The sequence below is a fragment of the Rhinatrema bivittatum genome, chromosome 1, assembly GCF_901001135.1.
Source record: "Rhinatrema bivittatum chromosome 1, aRhiBiv1.1, whole genome shotgun sequence".
Classification (NCBI taxonomy): Eukaryota; Metazoa; Chordata; class Amphibia; order Gymnophiona; family Rhinatrematidae; genus Rhinatrema; species Rhinatrema bivittatum.
The window spans coordinates 359,611,308-359,636,756 of record NC_042615.1 but is presented as its reverse complement, the minus strand read 5'-3'; the positions used below and the strand labels follow the sequence as shown (position 1 = coordinate 359,636,756).

The following is a 25,449-nucleotide window of genomic DNA, read 5'->3' as shown; positions in this document are numbered from 1 at the left end:
TACGGTCCAGTCTCTCTTGGTGGCTTCGCCAGGACAAGTTGAGTCGAGGAGTGTTCCAATCTGAACGATCGTCACTACCGATGCCAGTCTATTTGGCTGGGGAGTGGTCTGCCAGCATCAGTCAGTGCAAGGCTGCCTGTCTCCAAAGGAAGCCTCCTGGTCCATCAATCGTCTAGAGTCCAGAGCGGTATGTCTGGCTCTGCTAGCGTTTCTCTCCTTGGTGAAGGGCCGGCCGATGAGGATCTTGACGAACAATGCGACAGCTGTGGCCTATCAACTGTCAGGGAGGTACCAAGAGCCATTCCGCGACACAAGAAGCCCGGCTTCTGGTAGAGTGGGCAGAGCAGCATCTGGAGCACCTGGCAGCCTTGCACATAGCAGGCTCAGACAACGTGCAAGCGGATTTCCTAAGTCACCAGCAGCTAGAACCTAGGGAATGGGAGCTGCTTAAGGAGGCAATGTCCCTCCTTTGTCGTCAGTGGGGGATGCCATGCGTGGACTTGATGGCGACCTTCTGAAATTCCAAGACTCCACATTTCTTCAGCCATCGATGAGAAAGAGAAGCAGAGGGAGTGGATGCCTTAGTTCTGCCTTGGCCGACGGACGTCCTGTTGTATATGTTTCCTCCCTGGCCTTTGGTGGGCAAGATTCTATGAAGAATAGAGGCTCATCCAGGTCCGGTGATTCTGGTGGCACCGGACTGGCCATGGCATCCATGGTTCATGGACTTGATAAACCTTGCAGTGGATGGTCCTCTTCGGCTTGCCCATCTACCGAACCTACTGCATCAGGGACCTGTTTGTTTGGATCAGGAAGATCGATTCTGTCTAGCGGCTTGGCTTTTGAAAGGCAGCATCTGAAGGAAAAAGGTTATTCAAACGAGGTTATTGCTACGCTCTTGCAATCTAGAAAGCCTTCCACTTCTCTCGCCTAAGCGAGGTTGTGGAGCGTTTTTGATTCCTGGTGTTACGGCTGGCAGGTGGACCCCAGGAGAGCGTCTGTGAAACATATTTTGGCCTTCCTTCAAGATGGTTTGACAAAAGGGCTGTCCTTTAATTCGCTTAAGGTTCAGGTGGTGGCGCTAGGTTGTTTCCGAGGCAAGGTTTGTGGGACATCGCTTTTGGCTCATCTGGATGTTGTCCATTTTCTTTGAGGCGTAAAGCACCTACGCCCTCCTGTTCAACAGCCATGCCCGGCCTGGAACCTTAATGTGGTCTTACGGAGCCTCTATGCCCCCTCCTTCGAGCCCCTCTGGTATGCGACTATGAAGGATTTGACTTTGAAAGTGGTCTTTTTGGTGGCTATCTGTTTGGCGTGCAGAATTTCTGAAATTCAAGTTCTTTGTTGGAGGGATCCCTTTTTGAGAATCTCAGACGATGGGATTTCCTTGCAGACTGTCCCTTCTTTCTTACCCAAGGTAGTGTCCTCCTTTCATGTTAATTAGTTTGTGGAGCTCCCGTTCTTCTCAAACTTAGATCTGGGAGCGTCACACACTAGGGATTTGCTTCATTTGGACGTCAAGCAAGCCTTGCTGAGATATTTAGAGATCATAAATAGTTTCCGCATGTCAGATCACCTTTTTGTGCTGTGGAGCAGTGCCAAGAAAGGACGTAATGCATCAAAAGCGACTATTGAGAAGTGGTTGAAAGAGGCAATTACTTCAGCATATATTTGTCAGGGTCACCCGATTCCGGAGGGTCTCCGGGCGTATTCTCGCTCTCAGACAGCCTCTTGGGCAGAATGTCAGTTGATCTCTCCTCAGGAGAACTGTAGAGTGGCTACTTGGAAGTCATTGCACACTTTTGCCAGGCATTATTGTTTGGATGTCCAGGCCCCAGGGGGTGGAAATTTTGGCGCAAGTGTGCTGCAAGCGGGACTCTCCCAGTCCCACCCTACTTAGGAAAGCTTTGGTACATCCCAGGAGTCTGGACTGATCTGGGTACGTACAGGGAAAGGAAAATTGGTTCTTACCTGCTAATTTTCATTCCTGTAGTACCACAGATCAGTCCAGAGTCCCGCCCTTGATTAGTAAAGGTTAGTGGGAGAGTCCGTTCGATCTGTCGGTTTTTGCTGTATGCTCTCTGAAGAAGCACAGGTTTTGTTGATCCCACATATGTTTTAAGTGTAAGGTCGTTTTGTTGTTGAATGTTTTATGGTTATCCTCTTCCCCCTGCTCATTTAGGAGAGTATGCATAGTTTACTGAATTTTTCTGTGTATTTCTAGCTTGGGTACAGATTAATACTGAGGGACTGCAGGTGGCACCTTGTCTTAAGTGTCAGTAAAATTTTCTATTTCTCTATCTGCTGGAGGGGAGGCAAAACCCAGGAGTCTGGACTGATCTGTGATACTACAGGAACGAAAATTAGCAGGTAAGAACCAATTTTCCTTTGCCTTAACCAAATCCTTGGGCAATAAATTTCCACAGCTTGATTCTGCATTTAGTAAAAAAATGCTTTCTCCAATTTATTTTAAATCTTCTACTTGTTAACACAAGGACTAGGGGACACTCCTTGAAATTATCTAAAAGAATAAATAACTCTTCCTTATTTATTTGTTCCAGCCCACTCGGGATTTTATAAACCTCTATCCATTCCATCCATTTATCATTTTAGTTTCCCTTCTCAGTCCCTATTATAGTTCCTCCATGTCTTTTTTGAGATGGGTCAACCAGGGCTAAATACAGTACTAACAGTGCAGTCACACCATAGCTCTATACTAAGTCATTATGATATTCTCAGTTTTCTCCATTTCTTTCTCAATAATCCCTAACTTTCTATTGATTTTTTGACCACCACCACACTCTGAGCCAAGGATTTCAAATTATTATCCACAGTGAACTCCATTTATCACTACCCTTTGTCACACCCCCCCCCCCCACCCCAACCATTTTCTAACCCACTCACTCAGTTTATTTATGTCACTCTGCGGAACAGTGTTAAAGGCCTTACCGAAATTGAGTTACTCTACATTTAATATTCTTCCCTGATCCAGCTCTCTGGTCAGATTAAATCAAGTTGTCTGACAAGACCTATTTTTAGTAAAACCATGCTGCCTCAGATCTTGCAATCCAGTTAGCAGTGATTCCATTCATTTGCTCACCACAGAGATCAGATTAAGTGGCCTCTGGTTCCAGCCTCCTCCTTACTTCCACTTTTATGAAGAGGAACCACATTCTCCTATCTCTAATCCTCCAGAACTGCTCCTGATTCTAAAGAAGCATTGAAAGCTCAGCCAGCAGAGCTCTCAGAACTTCTCTTAGGTCTCCTTAAAAGCCTCAGATGTATCCCATCCAACCCCATCACTTTATATAATTTTAAGTTTAGCTAGTTCCTCACAAATACACATGTCTGCAAATTGAGATTTAACTCACTTCCAGTCTTATTTGGGTCCATTTTCTGTGGTCCTATTCCTGGCCCTTTCTCCGTGAACACCAAACAGAAAAATGTGTTAAACAATTCCACTTTTTCCTCATCAGCTTCTACATATTCTTCCCCTTCTCTTTCGAGTCTCACTATGCCACTTTTGCACTTCCTTCTGTCACTAACATGTCTAAGAAAAGGTCTTGTACTCCCGCTTTACCTTTATTTTCTATTTTTTCTTCCATTTGCATCTGTGGTCTCATGATTACTTTCCCAGGTTTTGGGGTTTTTTTTTACCTTTACCAGATATTGTTGGATGTCTTCCTGCGATCTCGTCTAGTTTATGAATGCTAACCTTTTTTCCTTACTTTTTCAGCTACTTCTTTAGAAAACCATAGCAACTTCTTTTTCCTCTGACATCTGTTTATTTTTCTTTAAAAAAAAGTTTAGCTGCCTTTATAATATTTGCTTTTAGTTTTGCCCCCTGCTTGTCTGCTTCCTCCTAGATTTTGATATCCAGCTAATAACTCCATTTTAAGAAAGTTCGTTTTCCTGAAGACTAAGACCCTTGCCTTTAGAATGAAACATCATTGCCAGTTCTCTAATACTGAACCACATTATCCTAGATGATCATCCACGCAATATCAGAAACACTGTCTCCATTGATAAGCACCGGGTCTAGTATCGCCCCTCCCATATGGGTTCTGTTACCAGTTGTCCCTGCAGAGAATTCAGAATCTCCATGCTTCTAGAACAGTGGTTCTCAACCGTTACTATTGTAGTTTTATTTATTATTTTCCCTCCTGTGATTATCTTAAATTTGACTTCATTATGGTCACTATTTCCAAGCAGCTCCATCACCAGATCCTGTATTCCAATATGGATTATCTTATTTATATTCATCAATCTCATTCACAGTTCATCAAGTAAAAAAAAAAAAATTTAAATAAAAATCTGTTAATTGCAAAAGTGTAATCATGTTATTCATGGAGTAAAGAGGTTGTTCTGTGTTTCTCTATTAAGAGATTATATTGTTTAGTTCCGTATTGTGTTTGTTTGTTCTTTTATGGTAATTATGAGTATTTTACTATGTAAGCTGTCTCAAAACCTGGTAATGGAGGCGTGTTATAAATTTTAATAAACTAAAGTAAACTAATCCAAGTTGAGCCTATCTGTTGCGCTGGGACGAGTGGACTGTGCCCTTAGACCTCTGCTCCAAGGAAGCACCGAGGCAGGTGAGATGGAGCCTCGTCTGGGCGGAACCGGAAGCCCAGACCCCCGCCGACCACCACTGCCTCCAAGAGGCCAACCACGCAAGGTTGGTCTCTGAGTAGTCCTCCGACCACTCCAAGCCCTTTTGGACCTGCCACTGGCTAACGGTAGAGGCAGCAGGCCGGACAGGAGGCAAAGGCGGACGAAAGCCACTGGCACTGGACAGACTCAGGGGCTGAAGAAGACAATACTCAGGAGTTGATGAAGACAAGACTCAGACACGGGAGGCAAGGCAAGACATGGCATGGCAAAGCAAGGCAAGGCAAGCTAAAATCAGGCAAGTAAAAGTCCGGAACTTCCAAGAGAGCACAGGACCTCCCGCCGCTTGCGGACACTCGGTGAAGAGCAGCAAAGAAGCGCAGGACAGACAACAGTCCCTCAGGAAGTCCAGGAACAGGAAGACAGACTCTTGAAGTACGGACAGACGACAGCAAGATAAAACTCAGGATGGAGTGGAATCCGGATAACACGCTAACTCACACAGCCAGAAAGGAGGCTTCAGTGGCCAGAACGGCCCTCAGGCTATCCACTGACTGCACAATCCGCCGGAGGTTAGGCGAAGCCGGAGCCCAAGACATCGGAGGAAGGCTTCAAAAAGAGGAGCCAGAGAAGGAGAATGCCGAAGGGCGGAACATCTGGAGACTAGACACGGAGGACATTGGAACATCAGGAACATGGTCGTGGTCTGATGAAGGACGTGAATCCTCGGCAATGACGGATGGAGCTATCCCACCGAGCTTCCTACACACCCCAGCTGGGGTGGTCACGGACCAAATGGACCACTGCGCGCCCTACACAACCATGCAGGGACAGGACAACATGGAGCCTCAGGAGACACCGGACCACAGAACCTTCGGAGACAAACAGGACCTCAAGAGATCTGGACACACGACGGACCTCGGGGATATCTGGAGACATGGCGGACGACAGAAACATCTAGGCACATCAGGAACAGAAGAGACATCGAGACCAGGAACATGGATGACGAGGGATCCCAAGAAGGCAAGGAGATGCCAGGCAGGAGCAGGAAGCGAGGAGTCCTAAGGAGGACTAGCCCCTTGCCCAAGGCAAGGGAGAAATGACGGAGGAGCCCTGATGTAGGGCTCTGCTGGAGACGCCCAGGGAGGAGTCCACAGGTGGGGCCCAGGCATATCCAGCTGCAGGCCCTTTAAATAAGGAAGAGAGGTGTGGCCTCGCCCCTAGGGGCGAAACCAGAAGCGGAGCGATGGCAGCATCCATGCCGCTGCGGAGCAGGCCTCTGGGCCTGCCGTGGGACGGCAGCGCCGGCGGCCCCATGCCACCAAGGAGGACCGAAGTCCACAGCTCCCTGCTGTGGTGAAGAGGGCCAGTTCACAGCGGCTCCTGCCGTGCTGGGGTGACTGGGGCAGCTCCTGCCATACGGATCATGACGGTGGCCTCTGGGCCGCAAGGTAAGCACCTGCTTGCAGCACAGCCTCCGAGCAGAAGCGCAACACTATCATGCTGATTCTGACCTGATCTATGCATATATGTACTCCCAAATCACATCATATCTACAGACTATAGTTGCTACTACAGTCACAAAAGATTTTAAAAAGTAGAGATGACAAGAAAAACCCACATTTCACTAGCTTGATGGACTCTCTACCTGGGTAACATCAAGCTAGGTTGAGAGAACATTGCACAGATCTCATCTTTGGGTGAGTTTCCTCACTCCGAAGGTCTTCAAATCTTTACAAAAGAGCACTGTTCTGTTCGCACGTCTCACTTTGAATGTCAAAGTGGCCTCTACACTATTACCTAAACCTCATCTCGAGTTACTAGGTGGGCCTCCCAAAGAGATATAAATACCTATCTAGGGTGAGGGCATTATGGCTAGGTTCTCTCTCTCTCTCACCTTGTCCAAAATTCCCACCCCAATATCCTCCCCTTTTTCTCATTTGCATCGCACCAAAAGTTATGGGGCTTTCGCATGTGAAAACACCATATAGCACTTTGATAAATGACCCCCTTAGAGTGTAAGCCTGCTGGAGATAGGGAAATATCTACAGTACCTGAATGTAATCCACTTTGAAATGCTGAAATATGTGTGAAAAGCAGAATATATATCTAAAATAAATAAAAATAAAAAATAAATTTCTTCAGGGAGTTTGAAAATAAGCCCTTTTATGTTCATACTGAATCTAGTAGCAAATTCATGTCCCCTTTTCCCCAAATAAAGCTCATGTTCATATTTTTTAAGTGGCAGAAGATTTTTATAAAATTAGAATATTCTTTTTCATTTAGTATTGCACCTTGACAATCCTGGATGACATTCAGCACCCAGTCATCGAAGGCTTGGAGACATTTGTTGTTTTCTTGAGCTCAGCACAAGGGGCTGAACTGACCAAACCTTCCCAGGCTACAGTTGGCATTAATGACACCTTCCAGGATGGTAAGTTGTGTATTGTTCCCATTCTAAGAGCTCCTTCACATAATTATCTTTGCAGTTTGACTAGTTGAAACAATTTCTTTTGTCTAATAATCTACCTCTACATTGGAAGAGTATTATTTCTAAGGAGCAGTGATGGCAGCCCCATAATTTCTACATTGCATGCTAATTGTATCTGCCTCACCTTCATCATATATTCAAAGTGGATGCATCTCTTTCTCTCTCGTTATTGTCTCATTTGTATTAAAATTGGTAGCAATGAAGATGTTGTTGTACATTATGCAGTGCCGAGTATGCAGTTTGGCAAGGATTCATATGCAGTGAAGGAGAAAGAGAGATCACTGCATATTCCTGTCGTCCGAACTGGAGACTTGAGCTACGAATCTTCAGTGAGATGCTACACCCAAAGTCAGACGGCAGTCGTCATGGGGGACTTTGAAGAGAGGAGGAATTCAGATGATTCACGCATTACGTTTTTGAAAGGAGAGAAAGTGAGTGAGGATATTACTGGAAAGACCTGAAAGAAAAAATCTAGAACGGATGTGAACAGTAGCTTTAAAAAGTAAAACATACAGGATCTAAAGCGATGCAGCAGTTAGCATAGTGTATGTAATAGGTATACTAGACTGAAACTTATTAACAAATGTATCACATGTAATATAAATGACATCATTTTCTTACTCTACTGTGCATTGGTAAGGCCATTGTTGGGGTACCATATTTAAGCTTTTGGGGAAAATTCAGAGGAAAGCAACAAAAACGTTAAGAAGTCAATGATAGCATGTCTCACCTGGTGCCATCATCTGTAGTAGGAATGTGAATTCATTTTAAATGACTGTGCTAAATGGAAAAAAGAGACCATTTTAAGTTCATTCCAAATGAAATGAACCAAAAATGGCCTTTCATGAAAATACCACAACATTTTCAGGTATTTTTTTTTGTGTGCACATCCAAAAAAAAAAAGCTTCCCTGAGGCCCTCTAATCCACCTCTCACCCAGCACAGAGAAACCTAGGGTCTGGGATTTCTCCAGGCCCCTCTGACCCTCACCAGTAGAAATCTAGCCTGAGGCCCGGGCCTTCTTTGCTGGGCCTCACTGAGTCCTTCTGACTCCATTCGTACTGGTACAAATCTAACATACTCAGCTTGGTATCTCTAGTCCCCTCTAACCCACACTCTCAGTTAAATGTTTTGAGGGCCAGTACCCTCCCCAGCCCCCACTTACCCTATTTGTGGTCCAGCATCGTGGAAAAGGCAGGAATGATGCCAACTCACAACTACCTTCTCTTTTGCTCAAATGCTGGTGGTGGGCTACCAGATGTGCCAAAATACAGCCATATGAAAAAATGGTGCTGGCCATCCCTGAGATAGATGCCAAACTGACATCACGTTGATGCCATCCATTGGGTCACCAACATCATTCTTAAAAGAGCAAGGGCAGGAACGAAAAGGCATCACTTCTGCCTTTTCCACAATGCCAGACCCACAGATGGAGTAAGTGGGGGCCAGAGAGGTCCCCAGTCCAAGAAATTTTACTGGGAAGTCAGAAGGACCCAGGCCTTGGTGCTCAGGTAGTCCCAGGCCATGAGCTTCTCTTTGCTGGGCAGGAGGGTTAGAGGGCCTCGGGGAGGCTCTTTTTGCTTATTTTTTTGTTGTTTTTTTTGGGGGGGGTGTTGTAATTTATGTTTATTGTTTTTTTAACAGCCAATTTTACAAACAATATCATGTGTTAGCATTACAACAGTAAGAGCAAGATATCCAACACAGGCATCAACTCAAGCTACTCATAAGCTAGTAAGAACATTACATACCAACACTAACTAACAATATCATATAAGCAACTCCCCACCCCTAAACTCCCCCCCTTCTCCCCCCTTCATCTCCCACCCATTCCATGTGTGTGTATCAAATTCTAAGTACCACTTTCTTGCTCCAACGTGTTATAGGGTTCAGGTAATCATTCAGGGGTTTCCAAATTTTTTCCAGTTCTACCCTGTGCTTATCAGAAGCTTCCTTTCCATTTGTATATTCCAGCATGTATAGTTTAATTAACAGCCTGAGCCACTGCTCATGGGTAGGAATGACCTCCGATACCCAGCAGGCAAGGATTGTTTTCTTCCCTGTCAAACTCACTTTTTGTAGGAATCTGAGACCATAGTCATCGATACCATCTATGGGCAAATGTGCAACTCCGAAGAGCCACAGCATGGGATCGTTTGGGAGCTTTGCTACCAATAACTGACAACAGGTGGAGATGATCTTTTGCCAAAAGTTCATAATTTCTGCACATGTCCAGAAATTGTGTGGAAAGGAACCAGTAGCCTGCTTGCATTTGGTGCAGAGTGGGGAATCAATTATGCGAGCTTTATGCGCTCTATCTGGTGCCATGTAGAACGATCTTAAAACTTTAAGCTGCAGTTCCCATATAGTACGTTTTCCGACCATTCAGGCAAGTCTCGAAAGCAGCTCATAAACTCCTGCCTTGTGAACGTGAACTCCAGCCAGCTTTGCCAATTTGACAGTGGGCTAATCATGGTGTCTTGTGCAATGCTGACTTGTAGAGTTTTACTATAGGCTGCTATGGTTGGTTTCTGTAATTTAGTGGCCATTACAATACCATATAATGCCCAGAATTGAGGGGAGACTTTGAGTATAGTCCCCTGGTTATATTGAATTGGATTAGATGAGATATTTTGTTGTTGAAGAAATCAGCAAAGTCATCACTTCCATGTTTGGTGCATGAAGACTCTTGGGTGGTTTTGGTAAGTTTCTGAACTATTGCGAATAACATTCTGGGGTATGATGAAATTTGGAGATTTTGTTGGAGAAGAATTCCTTTTTCGCATTGTTGATGATATTTTTATATTGAGCTAAGTTGTTCCGATAATTATTTAGTGTGGTAGTATTTTTGTTTTTTCTCCATTCTCTTTCTTTTTTTCTGAGTATGCGTTTGGCAGTTCTGATATTTTCGTTATACCATTGGTTGTTGTGTTTGGGTTGTTGTTTAGTCTTTGTAATAATGGGATTGATGTTGTCTGCAACTTGTTTTGTGATGTTTAGCCATGATGAGGTAGCGTTTTCGGAGTTAGATATATTGAAGTTGTTTAATTCGGATTGAAGAGTTTTTTGTAAAAGTTCTATGTTGAATGGTGGACGGTAGGATATTTTGTTTGGGGTGATTTGAGGGGGTTTAATATTGAGGTTGGTATGTAAGTCAGCTTGGATTAGATGGTGGTCGGACCAGGGTATCTCTGTGGTGTGGGTAGAGAATGATTTCCAGATTTCAGTGTTGACAAAAATGAGGTCAATTGTGTGGCCTGCTTTATGAGTTGGAGATTGGATTATTTGTTCTAGATATAGAGTTGAGAGTGCATCAATGATAGTTTGGCAGGTTTTTGAGTGAGTTGGTAAGTTGAAATGTATGTTGAAGTCACCAAGTATGATTATGGCTTTGTTGAGGGAGATGTTCATAATATATTTAATTAGAGGTGAGCAGTTTTTATCGAGTGCTCCTGGAGGACAGTAAATGAGGCATATTTGAAGTTTTGGTGAATCAAATAAAGCAATTTCAAATGGTAGAGGAATGTTAGATGGGCAAAGTGTTAGTTGCAGGCTCTTTTTAGATATAAGCATTAAGCCACTTCCTTTTTTATTTTTTCTGGGGATTGAAGAGGTGTTGTAATCTTGGTTGGATAGTTAGTTTATTAGAACGGAGTCCGTGTTTTTTAGCCAGGATTCCGTAATTGCAATGAAATCTGGTTTGTGGTCACTGAGTAGGTCATTGAATAGAGGGATTTTTTTTATTATAGAACGAGTATCGATGAGTATGAATGAGAGAAGCATATAGTTTGAGAGTTGGATATGTGTGTTGTTTTTGTAGTTTATTGGTGGATTTAGTTTGTGTGGAGGTTTCAAGGATGAATGTTTCTTAGAGGATGTAGGTTGATTGTTTGGAGATGATATCTTGTTGTTCATCTTCATATCTTTTTGAGATTTTGAACTGAAAGTTGATTGAGATAGCAATATGAGAGTATAGCTTGCTTTTTAAAGGTAGTTGTTAGTGATGCAGTTTTGTTTGTTTTTTTTTATTTAGTGTTTGGGAGGAGCGGGTGGAGAAGGTAAGGTTTAGGAAGGGGGTGTCTTTGAGGGCTGCGCGAAGGGGCGCACAAAGGGGCCTGCTCCTTTGGACGCGCTCCTTCGGCACACGGTGCATGGTGCGCAGCGCCTGGGGTGAGTTTAAATTTAAACACCACTCACCCGGCCCCTCCTCTGACGTCAGGGGGCTGGCTTCGCTTGTCAGGTGCTGGCTTCGCTTCAAGATGGGTGGTGCTGCTGAAAGGAGGCCTTTCTGAGGAAATTACAATATAGTAAATCTCTCATATCAAAACAATACTAACTGCTAGCACTAAGTGCCATCCCCACCTGTGAAAGGGCAAAACTGCAAATATTATACCAGGCCCTAAAACTCTAATACACCTCTTATTAGAAAAACAGAACAAGTCAAGCTGCAATAGATCAATTCACTTAACCTCCATGCTAGCAGAATATCCCACCTCACTCACACATGCAGAACACAGACAGACCCTCACACATGCAGAACACCTCACACATGCAGAACACAAAGCCATGGGGCCTGATGGGATTCATCCAAGGATATTGAGGGAGCTCAGAGATGTTCTGGCAGCTCCGCTGTGTGACCTGTTCAATAGATCCCTAGAAACGGGAGTGGTGCCGAGTGATTGGAGAAGAGCGGTGGTGGTCCCGCTTCACAAGAGTGGGAACAGGGAGGAGGCTGGCAACTACAGACCGGTTAGCCTCACTTCGGTGGTGGGAAAGTAATGGAGTCACTGCTGAAAGAAAGAATAGTGAACTATCTACAGTCCGGAGAATTGATGGACCAGAGGCAACATGGATTCACCAGGGGAAGATCCTGTCAGACAAATCTGATTAACTTTTTTGACTGGGTAACCAAGGAATTGGATCGAGGAAGAGTGCTTGATATCATATACTTGGATTTCAGCAAAGCTGTTGATACGGTTCCGCACAGGAGACTGGTGAATAAAACGAGAAGCTTAGGAGTGAGGGCCGAGGTGGTGACCTGGATTGCAAATTGGCTGACAGACAGAAGACAATGTGTGATGGTAAATGGAAACTTCTCTGAAGAGAGAGCGGTTTTAAGTGGTGTACCGCAAGGATCGGTGTTGGGACCGGTCCTGTTCAATATCTTTGTGAGCGACATTGTGGATGGGATAGAAGGTAAGGTTTGTCTTTTTGCGGATGACACAAAGATCAGCAACAGAGTGGACACGCCAGAAGGAGTGGAGAGAATGAGACGGGATCTAAGGAAACTGGAAGAGTGGTCGAAGATATGGCAGCTCAGATTCAATGCCAAGAAGTGCAAAGTCATGCATATGGGGAGTGGAAATCCGAATGAACTGTATTCGATGGGGGGGGAAAAGCTGACGTGCACAGAGCAGGAGAGGGACCTTGGGGTGATAGTGTCTAATGATATGAAGTCTGCGAAACAATGCGACAAGGCGATAGCAAAAGCCAGAAGAATGCTGGGCTGCATAGAGAGAGGAATGTCGAGTAAGAAAAGGGAAGTGATTATTCCCTTGTACAGGTCCTTGGTGAGGCCTCACCTGGAGTACTGTGTTCAGTTCTGGAGACCGTATCTACAAAAAGACCAAAGACAAGATGGAAGCGGTACAGAGAAGGGCGACCAGGAAGGTGGAGGATCTTCATCGCATGACGTACGAGGAGAGATTGAAGAATCTAAATATGTACACCCTGGAGGAAAGGAGGAGCAGAGGTGATATGATACAGACTTTCAGATACTTGAAGTTTTAATGATCCAAAGACTACGACAAACCTGTTCCATAGGAAAAAAATCAGCAGAACCAGGGGTCACGATTTGAAGCTCCAGGGAGGAAGATTCAGAACCAATGTCAGGAAGTATTTCTTCACGGAGAGGGTGGTGGACGCCTGGAATGCGCTTCCGGAGGATGTGGTGAAGACCAGAACTGTGAAGGACTTCAAAGGGGCGTGGGATAAACACTGTGGATCCATAAAGTCAAGAGGCCGCCAATGAAGAGTGGGTGACTCGCCAGAATGACAGCTACTGCCTGGAGACAATACCCTTAGGGGCGGATTTTAAAAGGAGCGCGAATAGCCTACTTTTGTTTGCGCTCCAGGCGCAAACAAAAGTACGCTGGATTTTAGTAGATACGCGCGGAGCCGCGCGTATCTGCTAAAAACCTGGATCGGCGCGTGCAAGGCTATCGATTTTGTATAGCCGGCGCGCGCCGAGCCGCACAGCCTACCCCCGTTCCCTCCAAGGCCGCTCTGAAATCGGAGCGGCCTCGGAGGGAACTTTCCTTTGCCCTCCCCTCACCTTCCCCTCCCTTCCCCTACCTAACCCACCCGCCCGGCCCTGTCTAAACCCCCCCCTTACCTTTGTTGGGGGATTTACGCCTCCCTCTGGGAGGCGTAAATCCCCGCGCGTCAGCGGGCCTCCTGCGCGCCGGGACGCGACCTGGGGGCGGGTCCGGAGGGCGCGGCCACGCCCCCGGGCCGCCCCGGGCCGTAGCCACGCCCCCGGGCCCGCCCCCGGAAAGCTCCCGACACGCCCCGAAAACGCCGCGCGGTTCGGGCCCGCCCCCCGACACGCCCCCTCCGAAAACCCCGGGACTTACGCGAGTCCCGGGGCTCTGCGCGCGCCGGTAGGCCTATGTAAAATAGGCTTACCGGCGCGCAGGGCCCTGCTCGCGTAAATCCGCCCGGTTTTGGGCGGATTTAGGCGAGCAGGGCTCTGAAAATCCGCCCCACATTCAATAAACATACACATGCTTACTGTGACTCCATCATCGCTCTAAGCTTCAACAGCAAGAGGAAATGTGGAAAAATGGATTTACACTCACAAAGAGGGGAGTAGCTGGCTTGTTACGGCGGTTACTACCCCAAACCAAATAAGCCTGATACTTCACCTTCAATGCATATAGGGGCGGATTTTAAAAGGAGCGCGAATAGCCTACTTTTGTTTGCGCTCCAGGTGCAAACAAAAGTACGCTGGATTTCAGTAGATACGCGCGGAGCCGCGCGTATCTGCTAAAAACCTGGATCGGCGCGCGCAAGGCTATGGATTTTGTATAGCCGGCGCGCGCCGAGCCGCGCAGCCTACCCCCATTCCCTCCAAGGCCGCTCCGAAATCGGAGCGGCCTCGGAGGGAACTTTCCTTTGCCCTCCCCTCACCTTCCCCTACCTAACCCACCCGCCCGGCCCTGTCTAAACCCCCCCCTTACCTTTGTCGGGGGATTTACGCCTCCCAGAGGGAGGCGTAAATCCCCGCGCGTCAGCGGGCCTCCTGCACGCCGGGACGCGACCTGGGAGCGGGTCCGGAGGGCGCGGCCACGCCCCCGGGCTGCCCCGGGCCGTAGCCACGCCCCCGGGCCCGCCCCCGGAACACTCCCGACACGCCCCGAAAACGCCGCGCGGTTCGGACCCGCCCCCGACACGCCCCCTCCGAAAACCCCGGGACTTACGCGAGTCCCGGGGCTCTTCGCGCGCCGGTAGGCCTATGTAAAATAAGCTTACCGGCGAGCAGGGCTCTGAAAATCCGCCCCATACAGCATAGTTCTCTGCTTCAACGGCAGGGGAGAAGAAAAAAGGGTTCGCACTCACAAAGCGGGGAGTAGCTGGCTTGTTACGGCGGTTACTACCCCAAACCAAATGTGTCTGATACTTCACTTTCGATGCATATGCAGCATGGCTCTCTGCTTCAACGGCTGGGAGAAGACTGATACATCACGCATTTCCAGCATAGCTCCCTGCTTTAACAGCAGGGGAGAAGAAAAACAACCATTAAGGACTGTATAACATAGTCTGGGTAAAACAAATAAGCATGGGTGTAGCTTGCTTATTGCGGCGGTTACTACCCCTACTACCCCTAACTAATCAAGCTAGATATTTCAATGGTGGGGGTGGAAGGGAAATAGAACCAAGAGCTAAGAGAAACAGATAAGTATGAGAGAAAAAATGTGTGAAGCTTGCTGGGCAGACTGGATGGGCCGTTTGGTCTTCTTCTGCCGTCATTTCTATGTTTCTATGTTTCTATAAATAGAAACATACAGACAAAAAATCTGTACGGGAAACAGCAAAAAAAACCTCACTGTATACAGTGCAACAATGAAAAAACAAAACATCACCATACCTCATAAAACAATCAATAAAATCAAGAAATACAAATTATCAGTAATAGTAAACCAATACTAACAGAATAAATATTTCAAAACAGCTGACCAATAGAACATCTGTTAATTAAAAACTCATATAAAAATGTTTAAAAATTTCCCAAACACCAATAAAATATTTTAAAACATCAAATAACTACTATTAATTAAAACTAATAAGTCATCCTGAAATTGTCAGGGATGGATATGTACATAAACCTTCTCCTCGTCCTCATATATTCACACTCTGTAGCCTACATGTTAATTCTTATATACTCATATGCTCACTTGCAAATGCTCAGACACACATATACACTCACTCACATACACATGCTCTCTCATGCTCACACTCACTCATGCCCATTCGTATGTTCACATGCATGCCCAATCACTTGTTCTTACACACATACATGCATGCTCTCACTCACACATGTGTTCACTGACTTGTACTCTCTCTTGCTCTTCTCCCCTCCGCCACTGAATAAGTAAAAAAAAAAAAAAAAATAATGTTTATAATTACATTGGCAATCATGGGGGATCTAGGCAGTGCTGAATGTTGATGATCCCGGAGGTGTCCCTTGGCGTGGGAAGAGATGAGCTGAAAAACTTCAACGCTTGAAGCAGAGAGGGTTATTTTTTGCCATGTCCTGAGTATGAGGAAATTGTACTCCACCATTGACCAGGAGTAAAATATCCAGTGTATAGAGACCATGATTTAAGCCAGCACACCTCTCTACATTTGGCGAGGATGGTGGTAATTGCTAATGCCTTTATTATCATGAAATTTAAATGGGTTGCTACTAACTTGAATGCACATTGTTGTGCACAAACTTTTCTGTACACAAAGCTCTTTACTGCATCAGGAGTACAGTTTGCACACAAACCGAGGGTAAAACTGCTACGTGCACCTTATTACATTGGCCTCAAAATTATCACAGCTGTCCTGGGAGGATGCAAAAGCATACTTTAAATTTTTTCATTATTATTTTTGTGTGCTGTTTAATATTATAATAAAAAGAAATTGAGAAAAATGAAGGGCCATTAAAGCGTGTTTCCTGGTTGTCTCCTTGGCTTGTAGGTGAAGAATTGCACAGTACTTATCAACGACGACTCCGTGTTTGAGCCAGAGGAGCAGTTCAGGGTCCATCTCAGCAACCCTCTTGGGAACCACTGGAGCGGAGCAAGGACTGGAAAGATTGATGTGGCTACCATCTCCATCTCGAATGACGAAGATGGTAAGGAAAACTGCAGGAAACAGATGAGCTGAGGAGGGTAGAGATTTAAGAGATGTTCTCAGGTTCACAGATTGGCATGGTTGGTGCCATCTTTCATCTTCCTGAGGTAGATAAAATGAGGACCAGCTGTGACTGGCTAATAATAACTGTTGACACATTTCGAATAAAAAAAGTACTACATAGGAACTTAAATGCTAGCTCATACTCTTTTAACAGTAAACAAAAATTGGACATCAAAATAGATTGCTCAAAGTCTAACAATTTCAATAAAAATCAATTCTTTCAGTGCAGGTCAGAACTATTTTTATGTAGTGCTTAGTGGGGAAACGTACAGCCCCATATATTAGCGTTCCTATGTGTTTTACTTCACCATCAATGTCTCTTTTAAAATAAGTTAACTTTCTACCTTATTTGCCTTTTTGTTTCGAGTGTTTATTCTCATTAAAACCTTTTAAGCCATGGAAGGAAACACCTGATAAAATCCCCAAGATAGATGTACTGTAGTTGCTGTTGAGACTCCCTAATGGTTAGATTCATTGCTGTTTGAAATAATTAGCATGAGGCCTTACTGTCTCTGTGTCACCGTAGCACCCTGATACAGGTTTTCTTAATGCTGCTGAAAATTGTATTTTTCTTTCTTTACATTATTTCTTCAGCACCTACAATAGAGTTTGAGGAAGCAGCCTACCAAATCCGGGAGCCACAAGGCCCAGACAGTGTTGCTGTTTTAAACATCAAGGTGATCCGAAAAGGAGACCTGGATAGGAATTCGAAGGTCCGCTGCAGCACCCGGGATGGCTCTGCTCAGTCTGGTGTCGATTATTATCCAACAAGCCGAGTTCTCAAGTTCAGCCCTGGTAAGGAAGCCATGATTCAACTTTTTTTCAATTGCAGTTTTGAATTGCTAAGTTCTTTTTTATTTATTGATATTAACCATGAAAGTATTTACTTTGTGGTTTATATTGCCCGCTCCTGTGATACTGATATCATATTAAACCCCTAGAGCATATTAAACCTCAAGAGCCACATGTGGCTTTTTCTTTTTTGTATTTAAATCTTTTATTGGCAAAAGTATAAAAACCTGTACACAATCCGCTATAAACAAAACAAATCGAAAACATAAACCTTCATTGTGATTAGACATTAAGGATAATAAATGCCATTATAATTATAGGTCCCCTTAGTCCCCTCCCTCCCCCCGTAGAGGTGTACAACTAATACCGTAATGAGAATTTGGATGTAAAGATAAAGGGTTTGACAAATTGAGATTCACAGTATAGATGCAGGCCTCGACTTGCCAACCAGATAATAATACCTCAGGGCCACCCATTTTAACTGGGATCCCAAAAGATGCTTAACCAGACCCAATTCCTGTGTGTGTTAATATGTCCAAGCCATTAGGCTATCAATCAACCGGAATAAACTTGCAGCCAACGGTCATATAGCCCCCATATCTTATGGAAGGTATGTAGTGATTTGTTCTTGTAGGCTGTTATTCGCCCCAAACTGTGCATATTCCTGACCGAGGCCTGTACCATCTGTAAAGTAGGTACCCTTGGGTCCTTCCAGTATTGTGCTATGAGACATCTCGTTGCTGTCACCACATATTTAATAAAATAATCATGAAATTTGTAACCATCTTTCCTTTCTTCATTCAGCAATGCTTGCGTCGGATTCAGCTGAATCTTGGTGTTCAGTATCGTTGTAATCCATGCAGAAACCAGTTTCCATAGCTGGTTTATTTTGGGACAAGACCACCAGAGATGGAAGAATGTTCCTTTACCCTGACATTGTTTCCAGCATAAGCCAGTTGAGCCCGGCACAATATGTTGTAGATGAATAGGTGTAATGTACCACCTAAAAAACAATTTATATCCATTTTCGATATGCTGGGCGGAGATTAAACCTTTCCTCAGCCCTTGAAACACTCGTAGCCAGTCCTCCACTGTCCAGTCACATTGTAGATCTGATTGCCATGCTTTTATATGAGACGCCGACATGTTAAAACTACCACATAATAAACCATATATATTGGAAATGTGTTTGTCAACCTTGTCAGCATGTCTACACATATTTTCGAATGAAGGTATACCCTTTGTCAAATCACCTTCTACCTGGTTACGTAGAAAAAAATGTCTGACTTGCAGATATTTAAACTGGTCGGCCATGGGTAATTGGAACTGGTCTCTGAGGGTAGAAAATGGAATCAGCCCTCCTGGTGCCCATACATGTGCTAGTTGTGTTATACCATGTGTAATCCAGTGTGAGAAGGCCAGTGGGTGACCCGCGGGCCGAAAAGCTTTATTATGAAATAAATGTGTACTATGGAAAGAGGTTTGCGTGCCCACTAGGGTTTTTTTCCATTGGTTCCAAACTGATAAGGTGGCCTCTAAAGTCTCAGGTAATTGCACCACCGGAAGCCAGGTAGCCCGCTTTTGCCACATTAAGGCACCTATAGGCAGAGTCCCGAGTATGGCCTGTTCCAGCTGTACCCAAGGCTTGCAGTGCTTAGCGCTATGCCATTCAACAGCTGCTTTAAGCTGAGCCGCCCCTTGATACCGAGCTAGATTGGGCATTCCTAGGCCGCCCTGTAACCGGGGTAGATACTGAGTCTCTTTTGCGATCCTAGACTTTTTACCCTTCCATAAATATTTGTTCAACCGTTTTTGCCATTTATCCAGTAGCTTAGTAGGATTACTAGGGGCAAGGTTTTGAAACAATATAATAATCTAGGCAAATATTCATTTTTAGCACCGCAAGTCTCCCCAACCATGAGATATGGTTAGCGATCCCATTCCTCAAGATCTTTGTATATTTAGCCATTAGTGGCGGATAATTCAATTGAAATAGATCAGTGCCCCGCCCCTAAGTTTACCCCCAAGTATTTTAACTGTTGCTTGGCCCATCGAAATGGAAAATGTTGTGTATCTGGGCTACCATCCCAGGGGGTAACGAGATATTTAATAATTCAGATTTTTCCCAATTAATAGAGAATCCCGATACTGAACTAAAAGCATGGAGTTCCTTGGTAATTGTCCGTAAAGATGGCATTGGGTCCGTAATGGTAAACAGTATATCGTCCTCAAAAAGGGACATTTTGGAGGAGAATTCACCAACCCGTACCCCCGATATACTCTTGTTATTCCGAATCCTATGCGTGAAAGGTTCCAAAAACAGGGCAAATAATAAGGGAGATAGGGGACAGCCTTGCCTAGTCCCTCTCTTAACAGCAAAAGAGGGAGAATACCCCCCATTGATTTTTAAGCAGGCTGTTGGCGCCTCGTAGAGTTTTTGGATCCACCTTATAAATTTATCCCCTAAGTTAAACCTTCCCAGAGTTTGAAATAGGAATGGCCAATGTACAAAATCAAAAGCCTTTTCGGCATCAATGGCTGATAGTGTCATAGGTATGTTCTGGGATCTCGCCCACCACATAGCATCAACAGCCTTTCGTACATTATCTGAAGCCATCCGGCCAGGTATAAAGCCAGATTGATCTCAATTAACCAACTCAGGGAGAAAGGTGTTAAGCCTATGAGCCAAAATTTTCGCTAATATTTTCATGTCTAAATTTATCAAGGAGATAGGGCGATAAGAGCCGCATGCCATAGGGTCGCGCCCTGGTTTGACTAGTAAGGTCACTCCAGCCATATTTGCCTCTCTGGAAAGTGAGCACTGGCCTTGCAACGAATTAAATAAATTTACCAGGGGTGGCACTAATATAGTAGCAAATTTTTTATAAAAAACGGCATTAAACCCATCCAATCCTGGAGACTTGCCCGATTTTAATGATTTTATTGCCCATAAAACCTCTGCAGCCGTGATATCACGTGTTAAAAAATTTTGAGCTGCTAACGATACCTGTGGAAGCTGTATAGATTGTAAATACACTTCTATCGCATCTGGGCAAATGTTAGGGTTAGATACGTACAATTCAGAGTAAAAGCAAATAAATCGTTGCCTTATTTCCGCATTTGAAGTAAGAATTTTCCCCCTTTCATCTTTCACCTTTACTATATTAAATTGGGATTTCCTGGCCTTCAACTTACGCGCCAAATTTCTCCCAGCCTTATTCCCACCGTCATAGAAAAGCTGTTTTACACGTTCTAGTTGATAGGCTACCTGTGCAGCCTCAATTTCCACCAAGTGCATACGTAACTGATCCATTTGTACCAAAGTTCGAGTATCCCCTGTTTTAGAATGTATGAGCTCCAGCCTTTGCAAATGCTGAATAGTCTCCATTTTATCCCTCTGCTTTTGTTTCTTAATAAAGGCCCCTTTAGCTATGAGTTTACCCCTAAGGACTGCTTTAAGACAGTCCCAGAGCGTTATTGGGGAAATATCTGGATTATCATTGATCAATAAATATTCCTGAATATCGGAATACAGAAGGGCACAGAATTCTTCATCTTCTAACAGGCTATCATTGATTTTCCAATATCTGAGGCCTTTATCGTACGCCGAAATAGCTAGCTGTAAAGACACTGGACTGTAGTCCGACCATGTAATAGCCCCTATAGCCGGTTGAGCGACCTGGTTAGAGCAGCTCTTATCAACTAGAAGATAATCAATTCTGGAGTATGTTTTATGAGCTCTAGAATAAAAGGTGTAATTTCGCATTTTAGGGTGCCAGACTCTCCAAGTATCAATTAAGCTATAACGGCGTAAAAAGCCATGGAAGCTCTGACGCTCCTTCCGCTTATTTTGTGTGCACCCATTGGAATTGTCCAGCCTAGGATTGGTAGTTAAATTGAAGTCCCCCCCTATTATGATATGACCCTCTGCACTTTGATCAATAATCTGAGATAAGCGGTCCAAGAAAGTGTCCTGGGCACTATTGGGAGCATAGACGCTAAGCAAAGAATATTTTACACCAGCAATGGCCACAATTACCAGAATATATCTACCCTCTGGATTTGGGTAACAGGCTATATTTTCATAGAGCAGGTCTTTATGTATGAGAATACCCACCCCTAGATATTTGTGGGCCAGTGGTCGCGCAGCCAAATACTGCCCAGGATAGCTGCTATTTTGGAGCAAGCATTCATATCTTTTCTTTAAGTGCGTTTCTTGTATCAGCGCAATCATAATATTGCGTTGAGCCAAATCAGAAAAAAGGGACTGTCGCTTTAATGGTGTATTTAGCCCCTTAACATTAAGGGACAATATATTTATAGTCGTCATGGCGATTTAGTATTAAGCGTGAGTGAGACTAGCATAGATCATAACAGAAATATATGTCGAGCCTGCCATCGAAGTATAGTAACTTGTACTTCCCCTTCTATAGAGATAAAAGTAGTGTAATCCCACCTCTATTCCCCCTCCCCGCTTCCCCACCCCCCATACAGCATGTTCCTCGTCAAAGGCCCATACCATTTGTGTGTGGGAGGACAGAATCATTCCAGCAGTAGCCTTCCCCCCCCCCCCCGACAGCTAATAACCTGAAATATTCCTCAAAAGTTAGCATACAAACACTCCTATTTGAAAGATATACACAACCTCAATCCAGACACTCTAATGCTGCCAATTCAGGTAGATTAGGCAAAGTATAACTTCAACGTAGAAAATATAACTGTAATGTCAGGTATACTCAGCGCCTTTCACGCACAGCGCCGGTAACTTTCCTTCTGCCTATTAAGGACTTATAGTGGCAGCTTATCTTCCCGTCTGAGTGTCGTCAGCCCTGTGGTTCTTTATCCGGATTCCTCCTCAGCCTCTTATCCCCGCGATTCACCCTTTGCCATCTAGGAGGGTCTTCTTTACGTGTGGAAGGCTTAGGGAGCACAGTAAGCTCCGCAATCGCACTGTAGCCCGCCTCCGTTAAAACCTGTGAGGCCTCTGCAGGAGTTTTCACACGGTGCGATTCCCCTTTTACTGAGAAAATCATCCTGAAGGGAAACAGCCATCTGTATCGGACGCCTTCCCGTCTTAGTAGCTCCGTGACAGGTTTAAAGTCCTGTCTTTTCTTAATTGTCGCCGGCAAGAGGTCAATAAAAACCATTATCTCGTGCCCTTGCCATTGCCATTTATTTTGTTGTCGAGCTATTCCAGCTATTTTTTCTTTAATAACATAGTCCTGATAGCAGGCAATGATATCTTTGGGTAAATTGTTAACCCGCAGTCCCAAAACACTATGTGCCCGGGCTATTTTTATCTCTTCCACCGCCGCCGGGATCTGGGCCGCTGCCCCTTCAGTGAGTAACATGGCGCTGATTTGTGTCACAACTGCAGTGCAGTCTAAGTAGTCTGGAAGTTCCGGCACTCCCCTAAACCGGAGGTTGTTCCGCCGCGACCTGTTTTCAAGGTCTTCGACTTTTTCCTGCAATCTTTCCACTTCTGATTGCATAAGCGTTAAGTTTTCACGGTTTGCTTTTACATCCTCACTGTTGGCTTCTGCCCTAGTCTCCACCTCGATTATTCGCCGACCGTTCTCCGCGATATCCCCTTTAATTTCCTCGATGGAAGAGCGAATATCAGCAGTGTTAGCAGCTAATTCATTTTTCAGTTCCTCAAACCACCTTTTCATATCGGCCTTGGTAGGCAATTCAGAATTGTCCGTCGGCTCATCCGCCGTCAGTTCTTCAGTGTCCACGTTGACGGCCACCATGTTGTTTCCCAGCGATTCCCCTGCCAACGCCAATTTATGATATGAATACTTCTTGAAATCAAGAGGTTTCCGCCGATTCGACATCTGTTAAGGGTCGCGCAGCTCAGAGTGCTGTTTGGCACCGATTTAGGCCGGTTAGAGTGCTTGATGCAAATAGATGCTGTCGGTAGTCGGAGGAGACTCGGGTTTAGGCTGCCATCTGCTTGGATGACGTCACTTCCTCCCATATGTGGCTTTTTCATCTGCAAAATGTGGCTTATGCCCTCCTGTCTCCATGGCAACTAAGCACAACCACAGAGTATAGGAAGGGAGAGCCTGGAGTAGGGAGCTCACATAGCAGAATAGAGTAGAGGAGAATTATTCTGCTCTCTACTCCTACTGTCCTCCCAGCACTGCTCTGCACAGTAGAGGGTGGGGCAGGTGAGGGGAAGTGGATGTTAGGGGGATACTGGGGCTGGGCAGAGGATAAGGGGGCAAAGTAACACAAGGAATGGGGTGGGAAGTGATACTCTAGGCCTGCCAAGCCCCCTGGCATTCTTATTGGGGATTTGACTAGGGGGGGGGGGACAGGGTGGAGGAATTGAGAGACAGACAGACATTGAGGAGAGCATGGGTGAAGAAAGAGGGAAATGCTGGTCAGAAACTGGTGGGATAGTGGGGAGGGAGTGAGAGAGGCACTGATTAGGATGAAGGGAAGGGGGAGCGCCTCGTTGGGCCCCACCCTGGAAAACAGGAGGGCCCTTTGGTACTGCGCATTCAGATTCCGGTTGGCCATTCCTGTCCTAGAGAATTGGATTCTAATATATTGCTAATGGTGCTAGTTTGAAAATCTTGATTTCAGATACCAAAGAGTTAGTGGCATTCAGAGAAACCTAGTTCTCAACATGAAGAAGTTGCCCTAACTCCATAAATGAATGATTCCTCAATTGTTTTGGTGTTGTAAACAATATTTCATGAAGATATTCTCTGTCACTTGCAAGTGGTAGATGAGTCACTCTTATTTTTACTATGTAACAATCCAATAATTTATAGGCTGGGACCTCACTTTATCATGCAAGCCAACAAAATAAAATGAAAGTTGGGTGGGGTTGTTTCTGCCAAAACTGAAAATCAGTGCATCTTCTAACAAGGTGTGAAACAGCTGCTGAGGACCCGATGAAGAGAGCGCTGGGATGCTGTGGCTGCCAGGCCATATCAGTGGCAAGATTACTGCCTGCCACTGCAGACTTTCCCCCAACCCTCAGTTGATCCTCAAGCTTCAGTTACCCCCCGTGGCCAGCAGGCAAAAGTCAGAACTTAGTTGTGTCTACCTTCTCCTCCACTGACTGGCTAGAGTCTGGCAGTTTGAATCTGCCAGCATCGCATCAGCCAACATCACCATCTGGCAGAGGAGGTAGCTGCAGATAAGCGCCACCCTCCTCCTGCCAGCCAGGTGGGGAGGCCTGAGGATCAGTTGAGGGATGGTGTTGTTCCATGGCATCCTGGGGGCCCGCTTTCTCAGGTCGCAGCAGTGGAAGGGAACAAGGTTGCCTCTGCTGCTGCCTGGCTCTATAGTGTCCAGGTGATTGTGGGGCGGGCAGGTGATGGGGAGGGAGTGAGGAAGGAAAAGGTTGTAGAAAAGGCATCAGATGGAAAAAACACACGAAATGCCCCTCCTCCCTTTCAATAGTTGGATTCCTGCATATAGGTACCATTCTTAAAAAAAATATATATCTTGCACGAGAAATCTTTTTAATACAGTCATTGGTCAACAGATTGATGGCTAGAAAGAAAAATGTGCAATTGGTGTATAACTGCCTAACCCTAGAAAACCAGAGAGTTGGGATTGGCATGGGCAGGACTTTTATTGATACAAATTAATGCCAGGGACTGAGCAGTCGCACAGGGTACTGCCACTTTAAAGGTGCCTCTATGACTTAGAAAGTCTGCTGCCCTCCCCCCCCAAAGCACACCCAGGTGGACTCCCCTCCCCCCGGCTACACAGCGCATTGCTGTGGTTTGGAAAGGGCGCCAGCGCCTGCAGTGCTCCGGAGAGGGTGGAGTGGAACATCCCCTCAGCCACAGAGGGTGCCATTTCCTGTGGTCGCACAGGGCACTGCCACTGCTAAAGTTCGCCCTGCTTAATGCACTGTCTTTAAAGTACTGTTCCCAGCAAGTGTTATACGGCCAGAGCAGAGCAAATGCAATAGAAAGCAGCTGGCAGCCTGCAGCAGCAGCCAAAGCACAAACAGCTGAACAGAGAACAGCTCGCCCTCCTCCCCCGCCCCCTGAGTCCCACAGATAAGGAGAAGCCAAGTAAATATCCCGCAACTGCGGGGGGGGGGGGGCAACCCGCCCG

At 45.4% G+C, this 25,449-nt stretch overlaps 1 protein-coding gene across 2 annotated transcripts in view; it reads left to right on the top strand.

The window, feature by feature from the left end:
* FRAS1 (Fraser extracellular matrix complex subunit 1) overlaps positions 1 to 25,449 on the top strand; it is an 868,026-nt gene that overhangs the window by 747,192 nt on the left and 95,385 nt on the right. The window contains exons 58-62 of one of the 2 annotated variants that reach the window (XM_029600395.1): positions 6,898 to 7,045; positions 7,328 to 7,533; positions 16,348 to 16,504; positions 17,161 to 17,361; positions 18,163 to 18,495. In XM_029600395.1, coding sequence (XP_029456255.1) covers positions 6,898 to 7,045; positions 7,328 to 7,533; positions 16,348 to 16,504; positions 17,161 to 17,361; positions 18,163 to 18,212 — 762 coding nt within the window. In that variant the 3' untranslated portion in view covers positions 18,213 to 18,495. Of the gene's footprint in view, positions 1 to 6,897; positions 7,046 to 7,327; positions 7,534 to 16,347; positions 16,505 to 17,160; positions 17,362 to 18,162; positions 18,496 to 25,449 lie in introns of those variants that run through there. The other variant, XM_029600388.1, reaches the window with a different exon arrangement.